At 40.5% G+C, this 23,508-nt stretch overlaps 2 protein-coding genes across 10 annotated transcripts in view; one reads left to right on the top strand and one right to left on the bottom strand.

Annotated features, from left to right (window-relative positions):
- USP33 (ubiquitin specific peptidase 33) overlaps window positions 1–9,355 on the bottom strand; it is a 59,449-nt gene extending 50,094 nt beyond the window's left edge. For 2 of the 4 annotated variants that reach the window (XM_025871975.2, XM_025871976.2), the window contains exon 1: window positions 4,745–4,935. In XM_025871975.2, the coding sequence (XP_025727760.1) occupies window positions 4,745–4,819 (75 nt within the window). In that variant the 5' untranslated portion in view covers window positions 4,820–4,935. Of the gene's footprint in view, window positions 1–4,744; window positions 4,936–9,148 lie in introns of those variants that run through there. The other 2 variants (XM_025871978.2, XM_025871977.2) reach the window with 2 other exon arrangements.
- A 12,393-nt stretch (window positions 9,356–21,748) lies between these two features.
- The window catches only part of MIGA1 (mitoguardin 1), a 91,060-nt gene continuing 89,300 nt past the window's right edge, over window positions 21,749–23,508 (top strand). For 5 of the 6 annotated variants that reach the window (XR_012379405.1, XR_003208231.2, XM_073896483.1 and 2 more), the window contains exon 1: window positions 21,749–21,838. The gene's annotated coding sequence lies outside the window, so the exon portion shown is untranslated. The remainder of the gene's footprint in view (window positions 21,839–23,508) is intronic. The other variant, XM_073896482.1, reaches the window with a different exon arrangement.

Here is a 23,508-nt window from a genome sequence, read left to right as displayed (position 1 = left end):
TATGCCAATACCATATTTAATCTGAATACACAGAATGTAGAGTATTTCAATAACTGTAAGACATTCCTCATTCACTATTCCTTTTCAGTTTCCTTGGCTATTCTCTGAATATTCCTGAAAACACAATAGTTTTACCTCTTGTTTTCCAGTATTAATACTAATTATTTACTGTTTTAATGCATTTACTAGAATCTCTAAGGCAATGTTAAATATAAAAATGTTAAAAAAAGTGATTTTGGGCAACCATTTCTGGGTCCTTGCTTTAATGGTTTAGCCACTTAGGATATTTGCTGTAATTTCCTCCTATTCTTAATTTACTTTGATTTTTTAAATTAGAATTCTTTTTTAAAGTAAGTTCTAAGCCCAATATGGGGCTTGAACTCATCACCCCAAGATCAGGAGTCATATGTTCTACTGACTGAGCCAGCAAGGTGCCCCTAATTAGAAATGGTCAAGATTTTTATTTATTTATTTGAGAGAGTGAGGAGAGACAAGGAGCGGGGGAGAGGCAGAGGGAGAAGCAGACTCCCCACTGAGGAGGGAGCCTGATGTGGGGCTCAATCCTGGGACTCCGGGATCATGACTTGAGCCGAAGGCAGATGCTCAACTGACTGCGCCACCCGGGCACGCCAGAATTGGCCTTAATGAACTTTATTAAATGTCTTCTCAGCAGCTACTGATGATTTACTATATTCCTTATTTCATCCATTGATATGATCTATTAATAGATTTGATACGAATGATCCTTGCATTGGTATGCCTATGGGTCAAAATGTACTATTAGTCTGTTGCTTCATATCTAGATTCTATTGGTTAATATTGTATTTAGAAATTTTGCAAGTGAAATTGACCTTTTTGGGTAACATTTTTATTAGGGATAAAAGTACATGTGCTTCACAGAATACATTCAGTAGCTTTGCATCTTCTATACCATAGAAAAGGTTTTATTTTTATTATTATTACTGTATGTTCTTTATAAATTAAATGAAACTCAGCTGTGAAATTATCTACTATGGTGCCTCTTTGCAGGACATATCTTCAATCATCTTTTGACCCTTTAGTGGGAATGGGTCAATTCAAGTTTTTCACTTCTTGGATCAAATTTACTAATTTATATTTTGCTATTAAATCATGCATGCCCTTGGGGCGCCTGGGTGGCTCAGTCGTTGGGCGTCTGCCTTCGGCTCAAGTCATGATCCCAGGGTCCTGGGATCAAGCCCTGCATCAGGCTCCCTGCTCGGCAGGAAGCCTGCTTCTCCCTCTCCCACTCCCCCTGCTTGTGTTCCCTCTCTCGCTGTCTCTGTCAAATGAATAAATAAAATCTTTAAAAAAAAAATCATGCATGCCCTCTCAATTTTCAACTTTACATCATAGCATGCATGTAATCTCAAGAAAATTGCATAACAGTCCATTAATCTCCCCTATATCCATGTGTCTTTGATGTTTCCTTTCTCGTTACTAATCTTGTGCATTTTTACTTGATTTTATTTTCTTCTACAGGGGTTTATCTAGTTAATTGGTCTTTGCAAAGAACCAGCTTTGCGATTTATCCTTTCCACTATTTTTGTTCTGTTGTTTCCAATTCCATTAATTACAGCTTTATCTTTAATTTCCATGTCGTACTTGGTTTTGGTTTTATTTTCTTAATCCCTAAATATGAGTACTAAATTCTCTTTTTTTTCTCACTTAATAAAAGTATTTAATTAGTATGCATTTTCCTTTAAATACCAATGTTGGTGGGGTGCCTGGGTGGCTCAGTGGTTAAGCGTCTGCCTTCAGCTCAGGTCATGGCCCCAGGGTCCTGGGATCGAGCCCCACATCAGGCAGAGCCCCACATCAGGCATCGGGCTCCCTGCTCCGCGGGAAGCCTGCTTCTCCTTCTCCCACTCCCCCTGCTTGTGTTCTCTCTCTTGCTGTGTCTCTGTCAAATAAATAAAATATCTTAAAATAAATAAATACATACATACATACATACATACCAATGTTGGCCAATTAAACGGAAATTTTCTCATTGCTTTCTAGATAATCTTAATCTTGCTTTTTATTTTAGAATGTTTTAAGTCCATCATTAGAACAGATACATAAAAGGTACATTCACAAATGAATACTACACAACAGTCTGACCACTTGAAATGGATGGATAATTTATCAACAGGGATAGATCTAAAGTACATAATGTTGGATTGGAAGAAAAGAAAGATACACAATGATACGTACTGTATGAAACCACTAAAGTAAAAATTTAAAACCTGCATTATAGCACACTGTATCTGGACGTAGACATCCTATAAAAATATAGACATTGAAGGTTATGTACTCTGTTGCCTCAGAACAAAGAAATGGGGACTGGGGAAAGATTAAGTACTCTCTGTTCTGGTGTCTGGTATTAATCTTTTGGTATCTAAACAATTTAACGAGAACTAGTGCATATAAACAAAAGCTCATAATTTGTACCAAGGCAATTTAGTATTCCTTACAATTAAACATAACACTATCAAAATAGAATTCCCTTAATATTCTCAATTAATTCACTATGGTAACAAAATCATTCTTTTATTCCTTCTTCTGATAAAGATTTACTGAGAGTAGGCTATTTAGACACAAGAGGACAAGGCAACAGAGGTTCTAAGCTACTTCAATTTCTTCTCCAGTGTATACCAAAAGAAGGCATGCATGCTTTCACTCTGGGCTGACAGTCTGCCCAGGGAAGACAGGTACTAGGCATTAGAAAAGATAGACAACACAAAGGCAATAAAATAAATGTAAATGAAAATGCCTTTTTTTCAGTATATAGATGTAGATCCCACAAAACTCTGAGATTCCTTTAGAAGCTTGTGATTCACAGGATGGGAATCACCAGGGAGCGCAAGAAAATTCAAGCTCTGCATGGAAATGAAGGCTTTTCATAATTGACCCCAATTTGTCCTTACCTTTTCAATCTTTTATCTGGCAACCTTTTCCGCAACCCTTTCCTCTATCTACCCTAACTAGACTTATTTGAAATTTTCTCAGCCTTATAATGATGGCAATAACCCCAACTAAAAAATGTTCCTGGACGAATTCATGTTCTATGATGTACAGCTCAATTGCCCATCTGCAGATTCAAAACTGCTTCTGAAGGTATTACTTTTAAGCAGGGGGAAGGAGGGAATACCTTGGCAGTACAGTCAAGTTTCATGCCCAAAATTCTACCTTTGCCATCCAAAAAAACAGAAGAGCACATATTCAAATTTTAGGAAAAGCACAGGGAGCTGTGTCATTAATATTTGTTACACATAAGGACATAGTTGGTGACCTAATAAGAACCTTTTAATATTGAGAAACCGCCTGCATTCCATTGCCTCGTCTATTCTAAAAGGTAAAGCTATTTATAGAGTCAGATTCAAGCAACCATGAGAAAAAATTTATGTCAGGAAAACTGGTAAATAATTTAATAGTCATAGAGAAGATTGATATGAATCCAGAAAGTCTTTACTAGCAGGTGGCAGAACTGTTGGTATTTTTAACAAAACTCTGAATAAAGGCACAGAAGGCAGGCTTGCGAAATCTAGTTATAAAATTTTAAAAATTAAGTTTTTTAGGGGTGCCTGGCTGGCTCAGAAGAGTATGCAACTCTTTTTTTTTTTTAAAGATTTTATTTACACATTTGAGACACAGAGATACAGAGAGAGAGAGAGCATGAGCAGGGGGAGAGGCAGAGGGAGAGGGGAAGCAGGCTCCCCACAGAGCCAGGAGCCCAATGTGGGTCTCAATCCCAGGACCCTGGGATCATGACCCAAGCCGAAGGCAGCTTAACCATCTGGGCCACCCACGTGCCCCTGACAGTAAAAGGTTGTTTTTCTTTTTTTTAAGATTTTATTTATTTATTTGACAGAGAGAGAGACAGCAAGAGAGGGAACACAAGCAGGGGGAGAGGGAGAAGCAGGCTTCCCACTGAGCAGGGAGCCCCGATGCGGGCCTCGATCCCAGGACCCTGGGATCATGACCTGAGCCAAAGGCAGATGCTTAACGACTGAGCCACCCAGGCGCCCTGACAGTAATAGTTTTTAAAGAAAAAATAAATTATTTGGAAAAATGAGCTAAAATTAACAAAGATGGTCATACCATATCCTATATTAGGGTTCACAGAATCTACTGTCTAAAGTGACACTAAAAAAAAAAAGAGTTTCAAGTATTTAGAATCCAGACTCTAGGAGATGCATGGAACAACAGTACAATTCTTACTCAATTTATCAATAGGTTTCAGGATACAAAGAGTAATCGGTCTTATTCTATTCATAAACTAGATTATATCTGGAAATTTTATTTATGAAGAATACTAAAAGCTACAGGGGCGCCTGGGTGGCTCAGATTGTTAAGCATCTGCCTTCGGCTCGGGTCATGATCCCAGGCTCCTGGGATGGAGCTCCACATCCAGCTCCTGGCTCAGTGGGGAGCCTGCTCCTCCCTCTGCCTCTCCCCCTGCTCATACTCTATCTCTGTGTCTCGAATGAATAAATAAAATCTTAAAAAACAAAAAAAGAATACTAAAAACTACAGAATAAGAATACCTTCCATAGAAATCCTTTAAAATAAATAATTTGGAAACTATCTTATAAGACAACACTGTGGCTAAGAGTAGTTTCTGGAGCAAGGCTACTTAGGTTCAAACCCAATTTCCCTATGTCCTAGGTTTGTAACCAGGGTTATTTCTCTGTGCCTCAATTCCCTCGTCTATAAAACTGAGATAACCATAAATATCTACCTCATGGAGTTCTGGAGTATATATAAAGCACGTACAAAGTGCTGGGGCACCTGGCTGGCACAGTCTGTTAAGCATCTGACTCTTGGTTTCAGCTCAGGTCATCATCTCATGGGTCAGGAGATCTAGCCGCCTCCGGCTCTGCACTCAGCAGGGAGTCTGCTTGAAGATTCTCTCCGTCTTCCCCTCCCCTGACTTGAGCATGGTTGTGTACACACTCTCTCAAATAAATAAATCTTTAAAATAAATAAATAAATAAAATAAAATAAATACCTATAAAGTGCTTTGAACAGAGTGAGACAGTAAACAATAAAATATTAACTACTATGTAAAATAATTCAAGTATGGCCTTTTAGACAGAAGACAAAGGTTGGCAGACTTGATATATGTGTTCCAGTTATTTGGACATAATGATCCTTTAAGTATGAGGAATCCTTTTTTTATGTAACTGGAGAAAGTTAGCACTAGTAAACCCAATCAATGGTGAAGATTTTCAATGATTAGAGCTATTAGAGATCCGGAAGTGGGTGGAAAAACTCCCTCAACTCCCCTTCGTTTGATAGGATAATTCTGAGGCAGTTCTACAAAAATCTCCACAGGATTAAACTACCCCCCCCCACACACACACCAGATCCCATTCATTGGCTTTTTTTCCCTTCCTTAAATCTTTACCCACTCCCTCACTGCTGCTTCCAGCATCTCACCTGCACCCATTTTTTTTTTTTTAATTTAAGTAAGCTCTACTTAACATGGGGCTTGAACTCATGACCCCAAGATAAAGATTCACATGTTCTACCAACTGAGCCAGCCAGGTGCCCCTGCACCAATGTTTTTATCTAAAGCCCTGCTTTCAAGATAGCACTTCAGAGAAACTACAAGGACCACAAAAGTAATGCTATGGACATCTAGCTCAACCTAAAGCTGCCCAAAGGAATCTCCTGGTCTCAGTCTTCTCCCAATTACAGTTCATTGTGCATTCATGTGGAATACATACCTCTTCTGATCAAACACCTTTAATGAATGAAGTCTTTCATAATTTGTCTTTTTCATCTCCGATTACTAACTTACATAACCCATAAATTACTATCAGCCAATTGTTCTACTAATCCTGTGCTCGCTTCGGCAGCACATATACAGATTGTTCTACCAATCCTTTCTTAAATATAACTCATATCTTTCCAGGAACCCAATTATCTTTTTATTTTAGAAATGTCCTACAATATTCCCCTGTTGAAAACCTTTCAAAGGTCACTCATCTCAAATACCATCTCTACCAAGACTCAATAACAAGTAATGTCTCCCTCACTTAAATTCCTGGTTATAATACTCATAAGACACTTACAGTAGTAATGGAAAAAAAAAAAACTATCCTACATGACCAGAAGTTTGACTATACTTCTTTGAAGGCAGAAACAACGTTTCATTATTTTTATTTTCCAAAGGGCTTTCCCTGGTAAACTCACAAGTATTTACTTAGCCTTCTAAAATAACTTTATTTTGATACATGCACAATTTTTAAAATATTAGTTCTCAGAGCACCTGGCTGGTTCAGTCAGTAGAGCATAGGACTCTATCTCAAAGTCATGAGTTCAAGCCCCACGATGGGCATAGAGCTTACTTTAAAAACATAATAATAATAAAAATAAAAGTTCTCTTAACATATATACTATACATATATATACTATACAAAATTCATGCTCCTTTTTATAGATGATTATACCACTGTACTTATCTTGGAATCTTTGGAGCTATCCTATTTATCAAAATGCTCTTGCCATCACATGCAGACTTGAAAAAAAAAGTTTAAAAACTATACTAAAGAAGGAACTGTTACTGGGGCACTGTCTGACTCAGTTGGAGAAGCATATCACTCTTGATCTGGGGGTTGTGAATTCAAGCCCCATGTTCAGTGTAGAGATTACTTAAATAATTAAAACTTAAAAAAAAAGCTGTTACTTATTACTTTTAAAAAGATACCCATATTTCAACTTTCTCACCATAAATCTTTCATCATTTTTGTACTTCATGCTCTTGTAGTCTTATTTTATAACTCACAGTGCTTTAATGTCCACAATAGCCAAACTGTGGAAAGAGCCAAGATGTCCATCGACAGATGAATGGATAAAGAAGATGCGGTATATATACACAATGGAATATTATGCAGCCATCAAAAGGAATGAGATCTTGCCATTTGCAATGACGTGGATGGAACTGGAGGGTGTTATACTGAGTGAAATAAGTCAATCAGAGAAAGACATGTATCATATGACCTCACTGATATGAGGAATTCTTAATCTCAGGAAACAAACTGAGGGCTGCTGGAGTGGTGGGGGGGTGGGAGGGATGGGGTGGCTGGGCGATAGACATTGGGGAGGGTATCTGCTATGGTGAGCACTGTGAATTGTGCAAGACTGTTGAATCACAGATCTGTACCTCTGAAACAAATAATGCAATATATGTTAAGAAAAAAAAAAAGAAGGTAACAGGAGGGGAAGAATGAAGGGGAGTAAATCGGAGGGGGAGACGGACCATGAGAGACGATGGACTCTGAAAAACAAACTGAGGGTTCTAGAGGGGAGGGGGGTGGGGGGATGGGTTAGCCTGGTGATGGGTATTAAAGAGGGCACATTCTGCATGGAGCACTGGGTGTTATGCACAAACAATGAATCATGGAACACTACATCAAAAACTAATGATGTAATGTACGGTGATTAACATAACAATAAAAATTTAAAGTAAAAAAAATAATAATTCACAGTGCTTTAATATCTATCTGAATTCCAATTTTTATCAAAGGTTACTTCAGCAAGATTATTTCAGGCTTTAAGGAAATTCTGATCCTTACACAATTTTGAAATGCTTCTGTCATGGGAAAAGACTTTTACTTCTTGGCATTCCTAATTTAGAGGCTTGGCATGAGGTTCAACTAAGATTGCACATGTGAAAGGTCATTGAAAATTCTAACAGCAATACATAAAAATTAAAAATTATCTCAACTCAGAATTTCAAATATTTAAAATAAACTACTACAATCTAATGCCATTAAACTGCACTGTTATTTGGTTATTGGTAGTTTATGAAAGACAAAAAAGTGAAAGTTGGCAATAAATGAGATCAAAAATAAGATGTAATCTTAAGTAGACTATCCCTCGTGCATACAGCAGGTCAAATATTTTATTCCTGGAATATTTTTCGTATAATCCTTTTCTTCCAATCCCACCAAAGTAAATGAATTAACACAAACCTACCAACATAACTATTACTACTACCTTCTTATAAAATTAGCATCATCTATCAATAAGATTCCTACTTTTTCCCTTATTTATATTAATATTAATTCATTAACAATATTTGTATTAGGTTCAAGTCAAATAGCTTATTATCTGATTTGATCAGACCTTCCCAAATGATAAAATCGCCTCAACTAGAAATGGATAGAAAACAGCCTCATTATTTTTTAAACAGGTTTTTCTTAAAGAAAAAACAATCTAATTAAACTTTAAAAATTATATAATTCTAAATATCTATTAAGCAAGAAGTCTAGAGATCCTTGTGGTAAAATTCATCCTCAGTTTAGAGCCTATGCATGCTCCTGCTAGGATTTTACCCTCTGGCCCAATTTTCCAGGCCTAACACTAATTATAAGAGAATGTAAACCCTAAAAATGTTTAAGTTGAGTGCAAAACACCTAGAAGATTCTCAAACAATAGTTCAACTTGCACCCTGTAAACATTCAAATGAAGAACATTTTGTACTTGGTAAATATATACGACTAAAGGTCTGGAAAACTATACAGTATGGAAATTCGACACAAACAAAAGCTGCAGATGGACAGACTGTACGGGATGACCTCTGAAACAATATGGATCAAATATTGGTCGGAGAAAAATTCCAGGGACGATGACACCAGGGATTTTCCCGTTAATAACAACGAATAACGGGGCTTTGGGGCTGCATGAATAGATCCGATCACCTCAACTGCGCTACAAAGCGAAACCAAGACCTAGGAGCCAGCGCGCTGCGGGGCTTTCAATCGTCTGCGCCCACCGTGGGGGGCTGGCAAATCGGATGGGACACCGTGGAAAGGAGCGGGGCCCCTCTCAGGGATTCGCTTAGCCTCCCGCTTCCCAGGGGAGCGCCCCCTGGGGGACCCTTCCTCAAATCTGCAACTGACTTGCGTCCTTCGCCGATCCCCGCCGTGGCGGCCACCAGATCATTACTGTAACGCAAAGCACAGAGACCTAGGCCTTCATCTCTCCCGCGCGCCCACCACCACCAAAGACTAAGAAAAAGAGGCCACTGCAGCGGCCGCAGCCCCAGAGCGCGGGAGCGAGAACCGAGACCGGCTCCTGGCGACAGGCGAAGCGCCCTTCGGCCCCGCGCCCCTCCCAGGAGCGCCGCGCTCACCTCCACGGCCTTCCCCGCGGACCCCGCCAGCGCGGCCAACGGTGGCCTGCGGCCGCACCTCCGCAAAATCCTCTCTCACTCCCCGGGATTCGGAGAGGGGAGGCGTCGCATCAGGAGGGCCGGGAAACGGCTCCGCAGCCCTGCCCGCGGGGTAACCGCCTCCCGCACCGGCCACTTCCCGCAGCAGCCGCAGCTCCTTCCGGTGTCTCCGCGGACGCCGCAGGCGTCTGGGGCGTCGCGGGAGGGCGGGAAGGGGCGGAGCTTTCGAGACAACCCGCCCCACCCCTGGGGCGTGGCCGCGGTGGATGGGCCCAGGTGCGGAGACCCTGGTGTGTCCTCACCCCTGGGACTTACAGAGGAGCTCCGTTGCTGGGACCGAGTACTTGCAGAGCAGATTCAGGCTTCGGGCTCTTGTCATTTTTACACATGTTCTCCCCCTCTTCTACATTCACACTATACGACCTTTGGCAGGTCTTGTTTCAATGCATTAGAGAATTTGCATTAAGGCTGGCCACTGAAGGGCCTCAGGTTTCCGACCTTATGCAAAGAAATATCAGACAACATAACTCAACGCTGTTTTCTCTCCTCTTTCTTCTCCCAACTTCTTAGGGCTTAGATTCTCTGAACGTAATTGCTTTTCCTTTTCCACATCTGCAAAGGAGAAATTCATCTCTCCTGTTTTCCCCTAGGCCAAAATCAAGATCAAATGAAATATTTATTGAAACCTTAGCATCTGCTTAGTGCCTAGAGTACTGAAAGAGACATGCCTTCTAATTAATGTAACTTAAAATTTCTTCAATTGATTACTACGCAAATAAAAACAGTTAAATTAATGAAAATTATTGTTAAAATTGCCAATTTCAATCTATCTGATTATCTCTAACTTTATAGTTTCCAAAATGGGAGGATGTAGCCAAGTACTATGCAAAATGATCAATCTTCATCAGAATCAAGTAGAAAATATGGGAGCTTCTACTTCTATTTTTATGATAAAAGTGTAAAAAAATGAACTTTTGCTAGCTATATAGGAATTGACGCCAATACCTCGGTTTGCACCACAAATGGTCACCTACCTTAGTTCACTGAGAGAGGATGGAGGTTTCACAATTTGGAGGATGCCTATGACACTACCACTCCTTTTATTTTTTCAGCATATTTCAAAATATTACATTTACATATTACAGGATGTAGGCAATGTGGTTAATTTTTATTTTAAAAATCAAATATCTAAATGTTTTAAATATTACTCCTTTGTTAAGAGATAAGAGTGATCATGAAAACATTTGTTCTCTGATGTCTTGTTCTCTGGTATCAGACTTAAAGGAGAATTGTGTGGATTTATTTGAAAAAAGACAGTGTTGGGGCACCTGGTGGCTCAGTCGGTGAGGCATCTGCCTTTGCTCAGGTCATGATCCCAGGGCCCTGGGCTCCTTGCTCAGCAGGGAGCCTGCTTCTCCCTCTTCCTCTGCTGCTCCCCCTGCTTGTGCTCTCTCACTCTTTCTCTCTGTCAAATAAATAAATTTTTAAAAAATTTTTTTAAAAAAGAAAAAAGACAGTGTTCTAGATTTTCTAACATTTGCTGTGATAGCAAGAGGCTCTCATCAATATGCTAGTTGCAAATTTTTTTTAATGTGTACATTTAAATTTAACCAAAGTAAAAATGGTGGGGGAGAAGAAATGAAGGAAAGGAAGAAGAAAAGAAATATGAGTAGGAAAAGGGAGAAAGGAAGACAATTAAGTGGTTATATCAAGACAAATACCTTCTCCGGGGGCGCCTGGGTGGCTCAGTCGTTAAGTGTCTGTCTTGGGCTCAGGTTATGATCCCGGGGTCCTGGGATCGAGTCCCACATAGGGCTCCCTGCTCAGCGAGAAGCCTGCTTCTCCTTCTCCCACTCCCCCTGCTTGTGTTCCCTCTCTCACTGTGCCTCTCTCTGTCAAATAAATAAATAAAATCTTTTTAAAAAATAAAATAAATTAAATTAAGAAAAGACAAATACCTTCTCATTTTTGCAATTGAGTAATAGCAAGTGAAAATGGCACAAAACATACATTTGATGTTCATATGCCTGAGACTGAATAAGCCTTGACAAAAGCTATTCCCCTAGTCAGACATACTATTACCAGATACTCCAAACTTCGATCCCTCATTCACCTGGCTAACTCCAACCATGATATTCCTTTTTTAAAGATTTTATTAATTTTGTTTTTCATTTTAGAGAGAGTGATAGCATGAGCGGGGGGAGGGACAGAGGGAGAGGGAAAGAGAGAATCTCAAGCAGACTCCTCACTGAGCGCAGAACCCAACATGGGGCCGGATCTCACAACCCCAAGGGATCTCACAACCCCAAGATCACAACCTAAGCTGAAATCAAGACTTAATCGCTTAACCAACTGAGCCACCCAGGTGCCCCTGGATGGATAGTTCTTGTTTAAAGCAACACTATTCACTCCGTTATTCCTCATTTCAGCATCCTGTTTGTTTCCTTCAGAGAATTTATTATAAATTTTAATTATGTTAAGATTTTTGTGTGTATTGAATTTTTTGCCTATATCCTCGGAACTGTAAAACTCAGTGAGAGCAGTGAGTATTTCTGTCTTGCTCACAATATTCTCATAGTCCAGCATTGAAAGACTCAAATATTCGTTGATTCTCAACTGGGGGTGGTGGGTATTTGCCCCATGGTAGGTATGCGGTAAAATTCCTGAGGAGGACTGGAGGAAGAGAAATCAGCTACATTCCTTTGCATTAACATGACAGGAGAGTCCAAAACATCATTAGTGCCACTATTCAGAAACCCTGATTTAAACTGAGGCTTTATAATATGTTTTTGGTTATTAGTGACAGAAACTCAAACTGTTGTTCCTAACGTGCTAAACAAGATGGATTTGGTAGGGGGCAGGCAGAAACCAATTTTATTGTTTCTCATTATTGTCTCTGAAAATCTCTGAAGATCCCTCTCTGTTCCTAGGATAAAACCTTAGGCAAAGACTTTAGCTTTCCCCAAGTAATTAAAAAGTCCTAGAGTCATGTTCTAATAATAAACAATGGTCTTTTCTCCCTGGTATTAAAAAATCCTGTCCAGTGCAACATCAAAAATCCCAGAACCCTACAGGTAAAAAATTATCTGCCATTCCCTCCCTACCCTTCCCCCTGACTGGCTTTTCATTTTGGGCCCCTCTCGGATTGAAGAAGACAGGGACAGAAAGGATCTTTCCTGACTAGAACAGTTTTGGCCTGAAGTCATTGCCGTCTGGGTATAGTTGAGGTCTGAGGCTGATCTTTCTCTTCTGGAATCATCACTCACCTGCAATCTCTTGGCCAGCTGTATATCTTATGACATATGCCTCAGTCCTCTGGTTTCCAGGGATCCATCCAAAGGTTAGGATCATCTCACCCATGAAGACAGTCTTATTGGACAGCCTCTCTCAAGATGATCCAATCCAGCTCTCTTACATGGGGTCCTCACTTGGTCCACAAAAAGCACATGTGTATCTCACAGAAGTATGTGTTATTCCCAATCAGCTTGTGTGCATCTTTTGCTTGGAAGCAGTCTTAGCCAATTGACTTAAGACTTTTCAAATGAGAATCAGTTACCAAGTCTTGTCTGTCTAATATGCCAAAGGACACATGTCATCTTTTCCAAAATGGTCCTCCTAAAGCCCTTCAGACTTGGCTTGAGATGAGGGGGAAGCATCTACCTCTCTACCCCCCATTATAGTACCTTGATTTGGATAGGAAGGTGTTTGACATTGGCTTTTGAGGCCTCTGCCAAGAAAATCCGTTTTTATCTATTCACAAATAGGGTAAGGGTTCAGTTTACTCTAGCTTGGGGATTCTCAAAGATAGCACTACTGACACCTTCGATTGACTAATTCTTTGTTGTGGGTTATGGTTCTGGTGCATTGCAGGAGGTCTAGCAGCATATGTAGTAACTACTAGATGCCAATAACACCTCCTCCCACTGGTGACAAAATCACCCCCACTTGAGAATTACGGCTTTAGTTTGGGTTGGTGCTTCTCAAATTTTTTCTGATTATCAGATTAGATCATTCAGAAAATTAGGTCAATAGACAAGAATGCTTACAATTAGAGGTTTCCAGCAGGGATCACCATCTGGGCATACTGTAAGTTACTTGAAGCACATCAGTGGGCTGGGGTACACCACTTGAGATGCTCTTAGGCAAAAAAAAGGGGGGATGGTTATTGGCTCTTTAAATACAAGGAAGGCTAACTAGAACTGGGCACTCGAACATTACTAGGATTCCCCAAGATCTCTTCATCAGTCATTTCTTGAATTTGCCATCTTGCAGTTTTCTTTTTTTTTTAAAGATTTTTTTATTTATTTGAGAGAGAGAGAACGAGAGACAGAGAGCATGAGAGGGAAGAGGGTCAGAGGGAGAAGCAGACTCTCCGCTGAGCAAGGAGCCCAATGTGGGACTCAATCCTGGAACTCCAGGATCATGACCTGAGCCGAAAGCAGTCGCTTAACCAACTGAGCCACCCAGGCGCCCAGCCATCTTGCAGTTTTCTCCAAGAACAGAATTCCTAGTTTAAAAAAATCCCAAATAATGGGTTTATTGTCTTCACCTTGGTTAAGTGCTGCTCAGAAGCATTCAGCCAGAGGATTATGGTCTTGGAAGAACAAAGCAGCTCCAATGACAATTATGTGGGTGGATGGAATGAAAGTTTCCAAGAGAGAAAATAAGGGGCCAGGTCAACCCAATATTATTAAAAAAACAAAAAACAAAAAATCCTGATACTGGCTTAAAGGCTAAGTAAAAAGATTTCCGATGGGCCAGAGGAGGAAGGATATTTTTTAGACAGAGGGAAGAACATAGGCAAAGGGATATCAACAAGAGATAGTATGCTAGATATGGGAACCTACAAGGGATCAATTTTACTAGATCAGAGTTTGAGGGCAAGGAGTCAGGGAGTAGGCTAGACAGAGAAGGCAGATCATGAGTGATTTTGTCTGCTAAGTAAACTTCTTCCTCTAGAGATCTATGAAGAACTTTAAGAAAGGAAGCAACATGATGAGATTTATATATTGGATTACTTGGAGAGCTGTGAATGGCATAGATGGAGGCAGACTATGTAGAATACAGACAAGGGAGTCTAAGGACCTAGCAGTGGAGGTGGCCATGAGAGCTACTTAGGAGGTAAAACCAATAGATGTACAATTGACTCCATGGGGAATTGAACCTAGGAAGATTTTTCTGTACAGATCCTTTTCATTTTTGCATAGATTATTTTGATAGTTCCATGTCTGACTCTAGTCTCTCCTCTAATCTAATGCCATTATTCTGAACACAACTCTAAAACATAAATCCAATTGTGTAACACTTCAATGATTCCTTGTTGCCCCAGACATTTTTTTTTTTTTTTTCTCATCAGGGGCCTAGGATGAGATAAGCAAGGTGCCTCAGGTGCGATATCTAAGGACCTTGCACTTGCCTGAAACAGAGCATCTGTGTACTCTAGCCACCTTGCTTGCCTTATCTTAGTCCCTTCCCTTCGTGGAGTCAGTTCCACCCAAATTTACTCCTCTTACCTCATCTTTTGTTACATGCAGTCTTCAGGCTCGTCTGGGATAGTTTTTTTTTTTTGTTTTTTTAAGTAGGCTCCATGCCCATGGCGGGGCTTGAACTCAGGACCCTGAGATCAAGACCTAAGCTGAGATCAAGAGTTGGACACCTAGGGCATCTGGGTGGCTCAGTCGGTTAAGCGTATGCCTTCAGCCAGGTCATGATCCCAGGGTCCTGGGATCAAGTCCCACATCCAGCTTCCTGCTCAGCAGGGAGCCTGCTTCTCCCTCTGCCTGTCGCTCCCCCTGCTTGTGTGCTCTCTCTCTCTCTGTGACAAATAAATAAATAACATCTTTAAAAAAACTGGATTCCACCTGGGGCCCTTGGGTGGCTCAGTCGGTTGAGCATTTGACTCTTGATTTCGGCTCAAGTCTTGATCACAGGGTAAGAGGATTGAGCCCCACCGTGGGCTCTGTGCTGGGTGTGGAGCCTGCTTAAGATTCTCTCTCCCTCTCTCTCTGCTCCCCCCTCCTCCATGCTCACACTCTCTCTCTCAAATAAATAAATAAATCTCTTAAATAAAAAATAAAAGTGAACTCCACTTATCCTTCAAGGGTCACCTCCTAGGAGAAGCCACCTTCTCCAGGCTGTTTGGGAATATTCCTTAGTGATATTATACTACTAATTATAAATTATACCTTATAATGTCATTATTATACATTGCAATGGTTTGTTCACTTTTCCATCTCCTGAACCAAACTGTGGGCAGGGATTTTATCTTACCTATCCTATTATATCTGGCATTCAACACCGTACATGGTATAATGTAGAAAATGAACAAATCAATAAACATGCTATTGAAGATAAGTGACTATGAAAATATGAGGGAAATATAAAATATATTTTCTAACCTGGGGAGAGAGTAATTTTCTTATACTTTTCAAAATGTTCATCATTTACATATATAGATAACAGATGCAACTCTTTTAATTTTATTAATTTTGAAAACAGAACATGGGGGGCGCCTGGGTGGCTCAGTCGGTTAAACGGCTGCCTTTGGCTCGGGTCATAATCCCAGAGTCCTGGGATCGAGCTCCGCATCGGACTCCCTGCTCGGTGGGGAACCTGCTTCTCCCTCTCCCTCTGCCTACTTGCTCTCTCTCTGTATCTCTCTGCCAAATAAATAAATAAATAAAATAAAAATAGAACATGGTTTTCTAGACTTTTGAAATATAAGGTTTCTAAATGTGCAAAATAGGAACTCTTGTTTCCATGTGCTTTAATTTTAATTTTACTGTTTTTTGTCTTAAAGTAACTTTGAAATAAACTTATTTACCTAAGCTCTTACTAGAGAAACATTTGTGTTGTCTACTGATTATTTTACATTTTGATGTAAATATCTAATAGAATACGTGCTTCTTACTAGAGTAGCATGGCATTTTGACAACTACTGAGGCAGTCCAGGGAGATCATGTTCTTTTTTTTTTTTAAGATTTTATTTCTTTATTTGACAGAGAGAGAGCACAAGCAGGGGGAGAGGCAGAGGCAGAGGGAGAAGCAGACTCCCTGCTGAGCAGGGAGCCCGACATGGGCCTCGGTCCCAGGACCCTGGAATCATGACCCGAGCAGAAGGAAGCCGCTTAACTGACTGACCTACCCAGGCATCCTGGGAAGATCATGTTCTAAGTCACCCTTTGGCATCAGATCTTTAGCTTTTACCATTTTCCTAAACTCTTTAAGCCTCGATGTTTTTGTTCTAAGAAATGACAATAATAATTTTTTGAGGGTAACAGCTTTGTTGAGATGTAATTCACACACTTAAAGTATACAATTCAAATTTTTTTAAAGATTTTATTTATTTATTTATTTGAGAGAAAGAATGAGAGAGAGCAAGCACATGAGAGGGGGGAGGGTCAGAGGGAGATGCAGACTCCCTGCCGAGCAGGGAGCCCGATGCGGGACTCAATCCCAGGACTCCAGGATCATGACCTGAGCCGAAGGCAGCCACTCAACCAACTGAGCCACCCAGGCGCCCCATACAATTCAATAGTTTTTAGTATATTCACAGATTTGTACAACCAGCACAATCTAAGTTTAGAATACTTCACTGCCAGGGGCACCTGGGTGGCTCAGTCGGTTAAGTGCTGCACTCTAGATTTCAGCTCGGGGTCACGAGATTGAGCCTTGAGTTGAGCTCTGTGCTCTGTGTAGACTCTGCTTGTCCCTCTGTCTCTGCTCCTCCCAACTCCCCGCTCTCAAATAAATAAATAAATAAAATCTTTAAAAAAACAAAACAAAACAAAAGCAGTCCCATACCCTTTAACAGCAATCTCCATTTTCCCACAACCCTTCCAGCTCTAGGCAACCACTAACCTACTTTCAGTCTCTATAGATTTCCCTATATTGGACATTTCATATAAAGAGAACTATATTATACATACATATATATATCTTTTATGATGGGCTTCTTAGCATGTTTTCACATTGTAGCATGTACACCATTCCTTTTTTATGATCAAATAATATTCCATTATATGGATATACTACTTGTTATTTATCCACTCATTAGTTGTTGGACATTTGGGTTGTTTTCACTTTTTAGGTATTATGAATAATGTTGTTATGCACATTCATGTACAAGTTTTATGTGGATATATCTTTACTTTCTTTTGTGTATTATCTAGGGATGGAATTGCTGGGTCACATGGTATCACTATGTTTAATATTTTGAGGAACTGAATCTGTAATATTTGGATGTATACAGTCACACTCTAAATTAGCATCTGGAACCATAGTCTGAGTTCTAAATGCCTTGGTCAGCTTAGTTCTGACTTGTGGAGGAGTCTGCCAAACACTTACGGGTGGTTAATGAGAACAAAGATATAATGGCCAGTATACACCCTTTGGCATTGTATAGATTTAAAAGGAGGCCCCAAGTTATTTCTGGAGACTCTGCCAGGTTTTAGCAGTTAATGGAAAAAGTAATTGCATATAAGAATTACCTAAAATAATTAATCTATTTAATTGTTTTTAACTAAAGTGCTAGACTTTGGTCAGGCTTAATGTTTCTACTTGATAACTGCTGTTTCCACCGATAGTTCACGAAGTTCATTGGCCATATATTAATGTGAGCAGTGATCCTAAATACCTTAAATGAAATGTCAGATATACACAATCAGTGCATTAAATCTGACTTGGTTGCCTTCTGCATGTGACTCATTCCTAAATGCTGGCTTTTTTCTTATAGGGCCCTTTTGTGGGTTCCTCAATGAGTGCCCCTCTTGCTGGGACCTCTTACTGTATTATTTCTTACCACTGGGGACAAAAATTTGTGGTTAACCATTTGGATAGTCCACTTAGCTCATGGTTCAAAGATACAACCTCTTAAGGTCATTCAAGTCTGGCTATCTTCTGTGGCATTCACATGGCCCCCAGGATAATTTTTCTTGCAAAATTGTAATACAGGCCACTTCCACTGCAGCCCTCTCTCTGCTCTGCCATCAAAGACCTCTTTGAATAGTCTATTATCTTTGTACTTTTCAGGCGACATAAACTACAGAGCACAGAGTCAAATGGTCTGAGTTTGCAGCCCGTGGGTGGCTCAGTCAGTTAAGCATCTGCCTTTGGCTCAGGTCATGATCCCAGGGTCCTGGGATCGAGCCCTGCATTGGGCTCTCTGCTCAGCAAGGGTTCTGCTTCTCCCTCTCCCTCTGCCTGCAGCTTTGCCTACTTGAGTTCTCTCTTTCTCTCTCTGTCAAATAAATAAATAAAATCTTTAAAAAAATTGTCTGAGTTTCTGTAAGTTCTTTCACTTGGCTTGAGGTGGGGGTAAGATGGGATATGCACTCTCCTCTCCTCACTTTTGGGGAAGGGGGAGGAAAACACACAGCACTCCAGAAAACTGTCTCTTAGGCATTTTCATTTTTCAGTCTTCTTTGATCAATTCTGCTTTATCATTCCCTGGAGGTATGTGAGGACTGAGGATTGCTAAAGGGGCTTCATGTTATTCCTAGCATGCCCTGTGTGGTTGGTCTAGCATCCTTTTTAAGAATATTTAGACACTTGGCATCTATTTCTCTCTCTCTTTTTTTAAGATTTATTTATTTATTTATTTATTTAAGAGAGAGAGGAGGTGAGAACGAGAGAGAGCATGAGTGGGGGGGGAGAGGCAAAGGGAGAGGGAGAAGCAGATTCCCCACTGAGCAGGGAGACAGATGCAGGCTGGATCACAGGACCCTGAGATCATGACCTGAGCCAAGGGCAGATGCTTAACCGACTGAGCCACCCAAGCGCCTGGTATCTATTTCTTTCTTTCTTTCTTTCTTTTTTTCTTTCTTCCTTCCTTCCTTCCTTTCTTTCTTCTTTTTTTTTTTTAGATTTTATTTATTTATTCATGAGAGACAGAGACAGAGAGAGAGAGGCAGAGGGAGAAGCAGGCCCCCCGAGGAGCAGGGAGTCTGACACAGGACTTGATCCCAGGATTCTGGGATCATGACCCAAGCCAAGGGCAGACACTCAACTGACTGAGCCACCCAGGCACCTCCCAGCAGGTATTTCTTTTAGCTTTGGAGCTTCTGCCAAAGGGGATGGAAAAGTCCCACTGAATATGACCTACATCTTAGAAATTTGTGCCAGGATTGTTCTAAGTTCTTAACCATTTTTTGGTATCTTGCACCCCTTTGACATTCTGGTAAATGGTAAATTAGGGACCCCCTTCTCACATAACATTTCTACATGCATAAAACAAAATGTATAGGATTACAAAGGAAATCAATTATATGGCAATAAAGTTTTATCCTCAGATCCCATGGAGTTACTTCTCAAGTTAAAAATTTTCATAAGAATCTTAGTGCTTTACAAGAACTATTACATTTATCTTCCTAATACCCCAATGAGGAAACTGAGGCATCAAGATGTTAAGTACTTGGCCTAAGACCACACACCTAGTAAGAGGTGGAGAAAGGACTTGAACGTGGGCAGTCTAAAACTACAGCATTATTTTGGTACTATACATATTGGATCTTACAAATTCATTGATGGTTGACTAATGATTCCCCTCACTTAGGGTGAGGGACACACCTTTAGATTTAACCAAGCCCCATTTTTCTCCTGGGCCAGGATAACATAAGACATCATATCCAGGGGTACCTGGCTGCATCAGCCAGTAAAGCACAGAACTCTTGATCTCCAGGTTGTGAGTTCAAGTTCCATGTTGGTTGGGGGTAGAGATTATTTAAAAAAAAATAAAATCTTAAAAAAAAAAGGTATCATATCCAAATAAGAGACTGTGCCTCCCTGATGCTGCATCCATATGGAATACCCTGTCCTATGGTTTAAGCCACTATTTGGTTTTCTTTTTTCTGGTAGCTAACAGCATCCTAACTGATGTACCTACTAACGACTAAGATTGTGTATTAACCTTAAGAATAAAATAGTCAATTATTTTACCAGCAAAAATAGGCTTATTCGGGGATAACAGAGAATTGCAATTTGAGACAAGCAAGGTATGGCAAAGCCATAGGCAAGTCTAACAAACACAGGAGAAGAACATTATCTTACAGAGGAGAAAGATGGGAAGGGTTGTTTTGAGCAAAAGTCCCTTGGAGAAAAGCAAGGGTTTGGGATGATGATGGTTCCTCCCTGGCTGGGTTGCCGTAGTCGATTTCTTGTGGAAGATGCAATGTGTATCTTTCCTGTTGGGGCCTGTGACTGATGACTCTTTCCCTAACTGACATTGAGTGGTAAAGCTTTCCCTTCCAGCTTGTCCTTATATCATCTTGAGTCCACTTTAGTGAGGTTTCCCTTCATTAATTTTAGCAATTAAATACTCTGCCAACCCAGGAGAAGGGAGACTTGGAGCAAATTACATTGATTTAGAAAAGTAATGAAAATATGGTATTTCTTGTTCCCTTGTTAAAGAGCAAAATCCATAATGGGTATATACTAATATCTCTTTCATAACATTTATTGTGGAATTAAAAGAGATCATGTTCTCAGTAAAGTTGCTTTAAGTGGTAGTTATAATTACTACCGCTCTTCCCGTTATGCTGAGGGTTTGGAAGTTGTGGGAAGTAGGGAGGAGGCAGCAGAAAGGAGATTGGGAGAATAAACAAAAAACAGACTCACAAATTCCAGGTTCTTCAGATGTCAACAGTACCATTTACTTTATAAGTGCAAAATATTTTCACATAGATTTCTGCACACTTTCAGTTATTATTTATCTAACAATGTCACACATAGCATTGTCATTCTCCCTCCCTATTTCCCATTTGACTAAACAGGAATTTTGAAAACTAACAGAAATGATTATTCATTTCTTAGGTAGGAATAGTAAAAACTGCTGTCACGTTTTAGTTATCCTTACAAAATTGTTTTGACATTTCACCACAAATATGCTCAGCAATTGGAAGTTTTAAATCCGCAGTTTTGGTGGAATGTTTTGGCTGAAGACTGCACATGGAAACAGCATCTTTTTTTGTTGTCGTTCTCCATTCCCCCACCACCCGATCCCCCATTTGTTTACTGTGTGTTAGAACCTCAGAACAGGGTATACATACTCTGCCTAACAACTCATAGTTGTCCATATTTACATATTCTAATTCAGTGGGAAACATGGAGAAAAAGAGTAATTGAAATCAATAACTTCATCATACAGGGTTAGAATGCCTCTTAACATTCATTCGTTTAAGTGCTGCGGATATATAGTAGAAGTTCTTAATCTGGGATCCATGTATTGCTTTGGGGCGTCTGAACTTGTATATACTGCATATATTTTTTCTCTTAAACAATGTATGAGCGTGTCTATGAGTATTTTTCTGGGGTAATGTCCCCTAGTTTTCACCAGATTCACCGAATAGTCCTAGATCCCTCAAAAGGCCACGGAATACGATACCAGTTAACAGCATTGTAAAAACGCAGTTTTTCTTAAGTGGTTCTTAGATCCTTTTAGCAAGGCAGAAATCTCCTGCCCTAAACAAAAATGGCGGGAGCGGCTTCACACGTAGCCCCTCACGCAGAAAGGCTAGAAGGCCCCCGCCAACATTCTTTCCACCTTCCCAACGCTGACCCCGGAAGGACTCCGCCCCCGCGGCCAGGCGGCTGCTCAGCGCGGGGCTGCGGCGGGGAAGCAGGCTTGGGCCAGCCGCACCTGGCCTGGAGCACCAGGTACAAAAGTGGAGGGGGCGGGCGTTGGGGCGGGTGGGGTCGCTACGCTGGCGGGGCCGAGGCAGCGGGACTGGGCGTGGTGGGCGTGGTGGGGCGCGGGCTAGGGTCCCGGCCTTGGCCCTCAAGATTCCCAGTGCGGGTGAAGGAACAGAAAGCCAGGGAAGTCCCAACGCCAGGGGGAGGCCCTGAATCAGGGTGGGCTCCCGACCGCTCCGAGTCTGACTGAGGGCCTGGGCGGGCGATCCTGCGGGAGGCCCCTTTTCTGGTCCCTTGGTAAAGAAGGGAGACCGCTGAGGAGACTGCTGTGGGGGTCGGGGGTGGGGGTCTTGTTGGAGGTGGGTGCCGCTGGTTGGTCCATGTTTCTGTTTGAATGCCAGTGGTTTGAGCAGGGAGTGGTTTTTGAATGGAGGAAGATTACGCTTTCTTTGCAGGTGCTTTCAGAGAATAATGCAGCATTGGGAGGATTGTGGCGTTGGGACCCTTCTGTAAATAAAGTTGCTCAACATTTATATTCTGGAGGGAGGACTCCAGAAGATCTTGCTCTTGCCCAGACTTTCATTATTACTGTTCTTTCATGATTGCAACAAAGCATTTTTGCTGTGTTTTTCTGAGTTCTGTTGTATGGGTTTAGGCTTCACGTCAAATTTTTTTAGGGTATTTCAGACTTTCATTTTTGCTGAAATTATAAAGTCCAAGCTGTAGAATAGAATTTTAGGTTGTTTAAGAAACAAACTCACACATTTTTAGCTCCGCAGTGGTTAGCTGGAGAGAAGCGAGTAATATTACATAATACGGTATTTTTGGTGATGTTTTAGTCTCTCTACAAATTTGAATAATTAAACTGCCTTGGTGTTCATCTTAATACTTATGAAAGCAAATGAAATGATTAGTTTGGTTTTTTTTTTTTTACATTATTCAATTGTTAAGTTTAGAATCATTCCCTCAGTGATTTTAAGTTAAAGGGAATGAGGTAGTTAGAATGCAAAAAAGGAGATTTGTCAGAACTCTTTTAAGAAAACCCCGGCAGCTTAAATTGAAATGTTTGCTTTATTTTCTTTCTCCTCTGCTTAAAAAATTCGAACCCTCTATTATGGAGAAAGTCACTTTGAGTGAATTACTCAGTATTTTTTTTTTTTAAATGTAGCATAGATGGCTTAATGATCCAGAATCTATTTAACTACTAAAAATGTTTCTCAAGCAGTTGTCAGTTTTGGGGGCGGACAGGATAAGTGTGCTTTTTTTTTTTTTTTTTTTTTTAGTGTAACATTTAAAAGAAAGTGACAAATGTAGGTGCTTAAAAAATTAAATATTTGAGAAGACTTATGAAAAGGAGTGATTCCTTGCCCAACCTCCCTTACACCCCTAGTCTCATTCCCCAGAGGACCATTTTTCTCTTGTTTAATTGTTTCTTCATGGATTCCTTTGTTTTCTCAGTAATATGTTTATGTCAAAGTTTGTTGGTTGGAATAAATGTACTTCAATTAGAATTATACTGAGCCTGAACATTGTAATTAGAATATGGGGGGGGGATTAAATTTATACTCTGTGAGTGTCACTAGTAGGGAATAAGGTTAGTGTCAGTAGCAGTAACCCACCTTAAGAAGTATTACTGTGTTTGGTTTGAAAGGGAACTACTGCTTAATCAGTGGTTTTGATACTTGTGTGAAGAA

The sequence above is a fragment of the Callorhinus ursinus genome, unplaced genomic scaffold (genome assembly GCF_003265705.2).
Source record: "Callorhinus ursinus isolate GAN/ISIS: 27379988/994484 unplaced genomic scaffold, GSC_fseal_2.0 scaffold9, whole genome shotgun sequence".
In the NCBI taxonomy this organism is placed as follows: Eukaryota; Metazoa; Chordata; class Mammalia; order Carnivora; family Otariidae; genus Callorhinus; species Callorhinus ursinus.
Note: the sequence above shows the minus strand (reverse complement) of the source record. Positions and strands in the feature narration are given on the sequence as shown.